This window comes from Capricornis sumatraensis, chromosome X (genome assembly GCF_032405125.1).
Source record: "Capricornis sumatraensis isolate serow.1 chromosome X, serow.2, whole genome shotgun sequence".
Taxonomy (NCBI): domain Eukaryota; kingdom Metazoa; phylum Chordata; class Mammalia; order Artiodactyla; family Bovidae; genus Capricornis; species Capricornis sumatraensis.
Genome location: NC_091092.1, coordinates 28,441,557 through 28,451,145, shown reverse-complemented (window position 1 = coordinate 28,451,145; position 9,589 = coordinate 28,441,557). Strand labels below are relative to the sequence as shown.

The following is a 9,589-nucleotide window of genomic DNA, read 5'->3' as shown; positions in this document are numbered from 1 at the left end:
TGCTTTAAGTAAGTATAGCTGTATAGGAGAAACAGACTCATTGCAAAAGAAGGGCAGGGAGGAATGGAGATTTGCAAATGGGGAAGCTGATTATAAAGGGTGAGAGGGTGCAGGGGTACAGGGGGTGGTCAGTTGCCAGAAGCAAGTGTTCTTTTTCTCCTATAGCTCCATCTGATCTAGCAGGGGCTCTGCGAAGCGAGGGAGAGGCACTTTGAAACTGGTCTGCCTTTACCATCTTAGCCTTCAAGCTCTGAGTGGGACGTGGTGGTGATGTAACGCACACTTTCCCTGCGCCTCTCTGGACCGCCATCCCTGGGCGAGAGAAGAAGGCATGTGGTGAGCCCCTTCTTCATAGCCAGGGCCATCTGGAAGAACTGTTGCCGCACCTCCTTCTGCCAATAGGCATAGATGAGTGGGTTGAGCAGGGAGTTGCCCACACCGAGCAGCCACAGGTACTGTTCCAGCACCAGGTAGAGGTGGCACTCCTGGCAGGCCACCTGCACAATGCTCGTGATAAGGAATGGGGACCAGGACAGAGTGAAGCTGCCAATGAGAATGGCCACCGTGCGCACAGCTTTGAAGTCACTGGGGGTCCGTGGGGGCCGGTGAGCCCTGACTAGGGCTCCCGCATGCTCCGTGTTGCGGATCTGCTGGCTGTGCGTGGAGGCAATCTTGAGTATGTCACAGTAGAAAAAGACAAAGAGCAGTAGGGCTGGAAAGAAGCCGACGCAGGAGAGGGTCAGCACGAAGCGTGGGTGAAACACAGCGAAGAAGCTGCAGGACCCCTTGTAGGTGGTCTGCTGGAATCCGTGGATCCCGAGGGGAAGGAAGCCAATGAGGTTAGACACCAACCACAGCCCAGCAAGGCAGGCCCCGATCATGAACCCATTCATGATTTGGAAATAGCGGAGGGGCTGCTTGATGGCAAGGTACCTGTCAAAGGCAATCAGCATGACCGTGAGGACAGAGGCGGCTGCAGAAGAAGTGACAAATGCCATCCGAAGGCTGCACAGTGTCTTCTCTGTGGGCCGAGCCGGGCTGGAGAGCTGGTCTGTGACTAGGCCAGAGATGGCCAGGCCGAGCAAGGCATCAGCCACAGCCAGATTCAAGGTGAAACAGAGACTGACGCTATCATTCTTGAGGATCAACGACAGTACCGCCATGGCCACGAGGGCGTTAGCAGCAATAATGAGGGAGGCCAGGACAGCAAGGATCACTCCAAATGAGACAGATGATTCCATGTCTTGAAGTGGCAGGATTTCCACTTACCGGGGGATACTGGCCCTCCAGCTCAAATTCTCACGGGCTGGGTGATACGGAGCTGTGTGTTCAGAGCTGGCAGTCCAGGCTGGTGGCTGGCCGTCTTTGGGATCCTGCTGGTCATGGAGAATCACTCTTTTGGTTTTCAGTCCTCAGCCTCTTGCCTCTCCAGTGATCTGAAGGCAGCAACCCCAGTGCAGATGTATCCCTCGGCCCTGAGCTAGTCCCTCCTCCAACAACCAAGTTACTAGACAACTCCCAAGTACCTGCCTCCTGTTGTCTCGCCAGGCTCTCTCCCTTCACTAATGTTTCAAGGGCTTTGTTTGGAGAGACCAGGACATTCATCAGGTCTCCTATCTCGCAGAAGATATAATTGACTCTAATCACACATTTTTTCCTCCATAACGTGATCTTAAATGTCCACTTGTTTTCTTCCTAAGCCTCAAATACTAGCTTGACAACTAATCTCAGCTGAATTAAGCATTTTCTGGATAACGAATTCTCAGTTACTATGACTGCTTTTAATCAAACAAGATGACCATAATCCATTGAAGTGGGAAGTGGGGCAGGCAAGCTATTTTAGGGTCCAGCATACTTTCAGGAGAGTTATACACATGTTGGCAGTTTCTTATCTTTCATTTCCTAACACCTCAGATTATAATTCTTTCAAATAGGGTGTGCTGGTCCCCTAGTTCTCATCCCTCAAAGCTTGATTAGTTGAGGATTCAGAAAGGCCAGAGAAGCAAAAGAGAATTGTTACTAGCTGTCATTCAGTTTAGAAGAGAGCCCGCTCCCTATTGAAAGCTGCTGTCTGTTGGGTATACTCATTGAGAACATTTCTGCCTTATGTTGGACCCTGTCTCTGGTCAAGAGTTGTGGCTGCCAGCCTTTTACTTTCTTCTTTTTGGCTGTGCCAAGCGGCATGTGGGATCTGACTGGGCATGTGGGACCTGACTAGGGACGTGGGATCTGACTAGGCATGTGGGACCTGACTAGGGATTGAACCTGTGCCCCCTTCAGTGGAAGTGTAGAGTCCTAACCACCAGACTGCCAGGAAAGTGCCTGCCTTGTACTTTCTTGATCCTGTGACCTTGCCTTTCTTTTTAAAGAATTTTATTTTATTAAAGTATAGCTGATTTACAATGTTGTGTTAATTTCTACTGTACAGCAAATTGATTCAGTTTATATATATATATATATATATATATATATATATATACACACACACACATTCTTTTTCATGTTCTTTTCCATTATGGTTTATCATAGGATATTGAATATAGTTCCCTGTGCTACACAGTAGGACCTTGTTGTTTATCCATCTACTAATCCCAAACTCCCAATCCCTCCCGCCCCCCCCCCCCGCCCGCCGTTAGCAACCACAAGTATGTTTTCTGTATCTGTGAGTCTGTTTCTGTTTCATAGATAGGTTCATGTGTGTCATATTTTAGATTCCATGTATAAGGGATATCATATGATGTTTGTGTGTCTCTCTGACTTCCTTCACTTGGTATGATAATCTTTAGGCCCATCTATGTTGCTGCAAATGGCACAGTTTCATTCCTTTTTATGGCTGAATAATATTCCATTGTCTATATATGCCACATCTTCTTTATCCATTCATCTGCTGATGGGCATTTAGGTTGTTTCCATGTCTTCGCTATTGTAAAAGTGCTGCAATGAACATTGGGGTCCATGTATCTTTTTGAATTATAGTTTTCTCCAGATATATGCCCAGAAATGGGATTGCAGAATCATACTAGCCTTGTTTTTCTTGATCCTATTGACTTGAGCTATCTCTGGGACAGGAGAAGGCGAGGTGAGCTGTACTCTGGAAAGTGTCTGCTCTAATATTTGGTTGTGGAATTTTCCATTTTCCAGAGATAGAGTTAGACCAAAGGACAGCAGTGTTGCTGAGGCAGGTGAGATGGGGCCAGGGAGAGTGGCTGTGTAGCTCATTCTTATTTTAGATTGTATATCCATTTGCTCAGGTACATTAGAACTAACCTTTTGCATGCTACTCTCATCTTGGATACCAAGAAGAGTGGGGTGGGGAGAAGAGTGATTAGAAGCTTATTTACTCAATTCGGATCAGAGCACAAATGGGAAAGGTTAGTGTTTTAAGTGAAAGCGTGGAGAGCAGGGTGCAGAGTTGGAAGCAAATATTATACTCCAGGATGTTTTGACAGTCTGAGAGGGCCTTTGGCAGATGTCTCTCTTACAAGATCAGAAAGCCTGTGGGGTGGTATTCTGGTTGCTAACCTGAACAGTTCTTATTCTTTGGTACATCCATTAGGAGGCTGGCTTCAGTCGCTTAGCACTTGGTCTAACTTTATACCTGGACCTATGGCATGCTTTTGTCTCCCCAGCCCCTTGACTCTACGTGTGGAGTCAAGATGGCTGTTTCAAGGCCATGCTAAAATTCGAGAGTGCATCAGAGTCCCCCGGAGGGCTGATTAACACCCAGATTCTTGAGGCTCACTGCCAGAGTTTCATATTCATTAGTTCTGAGGCGTTCCCAAGAACCTGCATTTCTAAGAAGCTCCCAGGTGGCGCTTATGCTTATGCTCCTCTAGTGAAATGCTCCGGGGAAATGGTTCTTAACCTTAACTGTGCAGTGGAAACACTTGTTGATTCCCAAAGTACTGACATTTGGGTCACACACCAAGGGATTCTTATGTCCTTAGTCTGAGATGTGACTTCTGCATCTGGAATTTTAAAAGATCCACAAGTGATTCTAATATGCAGCCAGGGGTGGGAACCACTGTCCAATGGCAAAAGCACAGGCTCTGAATTCAGGACACTTGGGGGCTACCCCTACATAAATTCCTGTGCTTTTGTGTGGACAAATGACTTCACTTCTCTGACTTAGCTTTGGCTTCCTCATGTGTGACATGGGGACGATAATACCTACATCTCAGTGTTGTGGGGATGATGAAAACGAGATTATGATGGATATTAAAAGGCTTTTTAAAAGACTTTTATTTATGGCTGCAATGGGTCTTTGTTGCTCCATGAGGGCTTTCTCTAGTTGGGATGAGCAGGGGGCTACTCTTCATTGCGGTGTGCAGGCTTCTCATTGCAGTGGCTTCTCTTGTTGTGGAACATAGGCTCTAGGGCATGTGGGCTTCAGTAGTTGTGACACATGGCCTTAATTGCCCTGCTGCATGTGGGATCTTCCTGGAGCAAGGATTGAACCTATGACTCCTGCATTAGCAGGAGGATTCGTAACCGCTGGACCACCAGGGAAGTCCATGGAAAGGCTTTCGTTGAGTTTACATTCTTATTGAGGAGAAGGAAAATGACATGAATATCCATCCAATGTTGATAAATACAATGAAGGAAAAGGGCTTCCCTGGTGGCTCAGATGGTAAAGAATCTGCCTGAAATGTGGGACACCTGGGTTTGATCACAATGTGGGAGACCTGAGTTCGATCCCTGGGTTGGGAATATCTCCTGGAGGAGGGCATGGCAGCTCACTCCAGTAGTCTTTCCTGGAGAATCCCCATGGGCAGAGGAGCCTAGTGGGCTCCAGTCCATGGGGTTGCAAAGAGTCAGACAAGACTGAGCAACTAAGCACAGCACATGGAGGAAAAATAAAGCAGCTGCTGCTGCTAAGTCACTTCAGTCGTGTCTGACTCTGTGTGACCCCATACAGGGCAGCCCACCAGGCTCCCCCGTCGCTGGGATTCTCCAGGCAAGAACACTGGAGTGAGTTGCCATTTCCTTCTCCAATGCATGAAACTGAAAAGTGAAAGTGAAGTCGCTCAGTCGTGTCCAACTCCTAGCGACCCCATGGACTGCAGCCCACCAGGCTCCTCTGCCAATGGGATTTTCCAGGCAAGAGAACTGGAGCGTGGTGCCATTGCCTTCTCCAAAAGCAGCTAATTGTGTCCAACTCTTTTTGACTCCATGGACTGTAGCCTGCCAGCCTCCTCTGTCCATGGCATTCTCCAGGCAAGAATCCTGGAGTGGGTTGCCATTTCCTACTCAAGGGAATATTCCCTACTCAGGGATCTAACCCAGGTCTCCTGCATTACAGTCAGATTCTTCACTGTTTGAGCCACGAGGGAAGCCTTGTCTTCTAGTCTCTTGTGCACCAAAGGGTGAAACAGATCAGGAACATTGGTATGACCTGACAACTTTGTGAAAATGCAGATCTTTTGCCTTTGGTAGTTCTTCTGCTGGTTCCTCTGCTTGAGATGCTCTTGCCCATTCCCTATCTTCCATCTACAAGGTGACTACCTTCAAGGTCCAGTTCAACTATTACCTGCCTTTCTGTAGTACACAACAATCTGCTTTCCAACCCCAGCTTCCTCTGACCCCAAGCAGTCAGAATGAATTGATGCCTTATCTAGTTCCAATAGCATTTCACTCATGTCTTCACTGCAACACTCATCCTTTTGTATATTTATTCACATATGTAACTGTCTGGCAACACTGTGAGCTGGAATCATGTAGTTTTGTTTACTGTAGTATCCCCAGCATCTAGATCAGCACCTGAACACTAACAAACACAGGATATGACTTTATGTTGGTGTTAGACGTGTTCTTTTTTTTTTTAGCATAAAAAGATACCAGCGTGGAATATCACCTCCTTTGCTATCACCCTGAGGCAAACCACCATCATCTCTTGCCTGAATTATTGTGGAGCTTCACAACTTGTCTTCCTGCTTCTGTCCTAGGCATTTCCACACACCCTCCCCACCCCTGACTTCCCCACCCTTGGCCACCTCCAGTCTGCGGCCAAGGTGATCCTGCTAAAATGTAAGTCAGACTAATATCCTTTGGTGGCTTCTCACCTCACATTGAGTAAAATCCAAATGTTGAGTAAAACCCAATATTTTCATGCCTGATCTGCTCCCCTGACCCTCATTTATCCTGTGCATAGAGGCTAAAGATACAGACTTTGGAGCCACACTATCCTGGTTCTCCCATTTATCAGTTATGTGACCTAGGGCAAGTGACTTAACTTCTCTCTGCCTCAGTTTCCTCATCAGTAAAATGGGGACAATAGTATCTCCTTCATAGGGTTACTGTGAGAAGTAAATGAATTAATATGTGTAAAGTACCTAGAAAAGTGTCTAGTATGTGGTGGGTACTAAATCAGATTTTGTTAAGTAAACACAACTCTGTCATCCCCCTGCCTGCTTCTCTCCAGCCAGTCTGGCATGCTTGTTGTTTCTAAAACACACTCCTGTCTCGGGACCTTTGCATGTACTGTTCCTGCTGCCTACAACACTCTTCTCCCAGATATCTCTAAGTGTTGCTCCTCATCTTCTTGTAGATCTCTGCCTTCATGTCACTTTACTGGGGAAGGGGCTTCTTTGACTGACACCGTTTATAAAATAACAACACTCTCTCGCTCTCTGTCACCAGTGCTGCTTTATTTTTCCTTCATAGTATTTATCAAGATTGGATGTATTTTCATGTAATTTTCCTTCTCTTCAATAAGAGTGTAAACTCCATAAGGACAGGTATTCCACTTCCCTTGATTGCTGTTATATCTCCAGCACTTATACCAGTGTCTAGCATATAATAGTTGCTCAATAAATATTTGTTGAATGGGTGAATAAAAGACAAAAGCAAGAAAATTAAGGTCATGTTCTTTCTGCCAAGGTAACATGGCAATAAAAATGTGATAAAGAAAAGAGACCTGGATAAAGCTAAGAAAATGATAATGGTGTAGAAAGGGACAAAGGGAAAATAAAAGCCTCTTTCCCTTTACCCTCATCTGTGTCCATTAAAGGTAACCATAGCTGTATTTTCAGTTTCATTAACCAATAATTGTATTGTGTACTTGCTATGTGTTTGAGGTTTGAGGCACTGAGAGCTTAAAGATGCAGTCTTTACCTTCTAGGACCTCACAGTCTTTCTAGGGGGAGAATATAAAAGAGCTGTGAAGAACTGCAGAGTTCAGAAGCGGGGGCCATCACTGCAGGCTGGTAAAGTCAGGAAAAGTTTCCTGAATGAGAAATGCCTTGATTGGAGTTTGGAGCTCGGGCAGGTTTCAGTCAGAGAGAGGTTGAATGGCCCAGAGATATATGGATCTCTCAGAAGAGGTATCTAGGTTGGATAATGAAAGGGGCCCTTGAGATAACAGACAGAAGTGGAGCCTGGCTGAAACTGAGGCTTCATGGGGCAGGGGGAGCAGTTGGAGAAAAGACTGAAGAATAGGCGCTGGGGCAGTTATAAGAGTACTGAAAGAGCTAGGAGGCATGTGATGATGACTCAGAACATCACTGAGAGTAGACAGGATGTGTTTGACAGACACTGAAGTGGCGTAATTATTAGGAATTGGTGATTGGATAGATATCTTTGGGTAAATAGGAATAGGGAATACAAGCATGACATCCCTGTTTTTGAACATGGGCAACCAGGAAAATGGTGATAACATTCCCTGAAACAGAGAAGTCAGGAGGGAAAGTGTTTGCAGATGTAGTGTAGTGGTCAGAAGTGGAGAGATGAATTTGACTAGCCATATTGTTGAGCCTTTCCTTGAACATGGAGACTGCCGTCAATTTCCTTAGCATTACCCACGGAACCTAGAAATGAGCTCTGCATACAATGGGTGCTAAATGAATGTTATTGGTGAAGAAAGGAGTAGAAGCTGGGAGAGCTGAAAACCTTCCCAGTTTGCCTGGGACATCTCCATGGATGTACTTCCAATTGGTAGGAATTGGTAGGTAAGATGATGTCTAGAGATTTCTATAAGTCTGAGTGGAAAGGGGATGAGAATCCAGAGGACCCTCTGAATTTAATGTCTGAGAGGAGGACCAGAGTTTGCCATCCCAGGTGTCTATTATTTTGTTGGTCTTACTCTCCTCTTTTGCTTCAGCTTCCTTTTGAACTCTGATGACCAAGGCCTAGGTATTGCTCCAATTCTCTCATTTCATAGTTGCTGGAAGAATTCAGCCAGATAATGCTGCAAGCTAGTTTACCACTTTGCAGTGACTACTTCAACCCTACAACTAGGCAACCTAAGGTTTCTAGGAGCAGATAAAACCCCTATGCAATCTGTCACTGTTTAGTTTTCATTGCCAATGTAATTCTACCAAGTTAATAAATAGCTGGGTTGGAGTGGGGGAAGGGAAGAGACACAGAATGAATGAAGAGACACTGTCATTTATGAGCAGATTCTGTTCTGCTTCTTAGCAAGACATTGGGTACATGGTGAACCATTGAGGGTACAGTTGTCATCATCACTGTCATCATCAAAGTATTTTTACGAAGTGCCTAGATTCAGGGGTTCTGAGCTAGGCCTACACAGAGAACTACACAGCTCTGGAATTTCACTTTTAGACCATGCATGGTCTAAGACCAGATACTGATGTGAACATGTGCAAGATGGATTTAAATCCTCAATATGGTTTATTTACACATTATATGTCACCACCTCTTCTATAGGTTCCTGATTATTTCTGGAGTGAAATTTATAAAGCAGATATATCCTGTATGCTCAATGATATTATCAGCTCTTTGAAGGCAAAGAACCCAACCTTACAATTCTGTCTACAGACTTGCTGTACAGAACATATACAGATGCTCAGTATGGATTCATAAATCAACCAGACCTGATGGGTAGACAGAGTACCTTTCAAACCATTAATATTTAACTCCTTTGAACCTCAGTTTCTTCTATAAAATGGAGAGAATAATTGTATCACAGACATCACAGGGCTGTTATGAGGACAGAAAGCCAATGCATATAAATTGATTAGCACACAATGTAGTATTGTCTGCTCAACTGTTAGCTATTAATTTAACAATACGAATTTCTACCTCCCGTAGGAGACTGTGGAAAAGGGGTAGCAGCTTTTCACACAAATCTGGGTATGCAATTCAGCCTACGACGGTATATCTGTCAGTTGCCTATGCATTGGGATTTAGGAGAAAAAAAAAAAAAAAGATTCACCCTCTCAGATATCTTCTTTACTTTTCTGCCGTCACTCCTGAACAAGGATGCTTTGTTGAGGGTGCGCGTGTGAGTTACTGACTGGGAGTGAAGGATGGAGGCGGAATTTGACTGAGAGCGAAGGCTACGACTTAAGTCGCCGTATCAGGTACTTTTTCAGTCTTAATTCAGCAAACATTTGTAGTTAGGCTAATCAATGCCAGGTGTCGTCCAGGAGCGAGGAGTCCTGGGACAGACCAAGCTCGCACCCTTGTCCAATTTTTCGAAGGAACGTACGAACGGACCAGAGAAAAACTGTTCAAAGAGCGAGTTCCGCCGAACAAGGAAAGCCGCTTCCAGCTCTAGTGCTCAGGCGCTACGCCCCCGGCGCGCCAGCGCTCTTCCGGCGCGGCGCAAGCCCCGCGGCAACCAATG

The 9,589-nt window shown here is 45.5% G+C and overlaps 1 protein-coding gene across 1 annotated transcript; it reads right to left on the bottom strand.

Annotated features, from left to right (window-relative positions):
• Positions 1-236: 236 nt before the first annotated feature.
• Positions 237-1,241, bottom strand: GPR119 (G protein-coupled receptor 119). The gene has a single exon (XM_068961971.1). It carries the CDS (start codon positions 1,239-1,241, stop codon positions 237-239), a length of 1,005 nt encoding a protein of 334 aa, XP_068818072.1.
• Positions 1,242-9,589: the final 8,348 nt, after the last annotated feature.

What these genes read in the sequence shown, in the direction of transcription:
- GPR119 (XM_068961971.1), bottom strand. Translation starts at nt 1,241, where the DNA reads ATGGAATCATCTGTCTCATTTGGAGTGATCCTTGCTGTCCTGGCCTCC.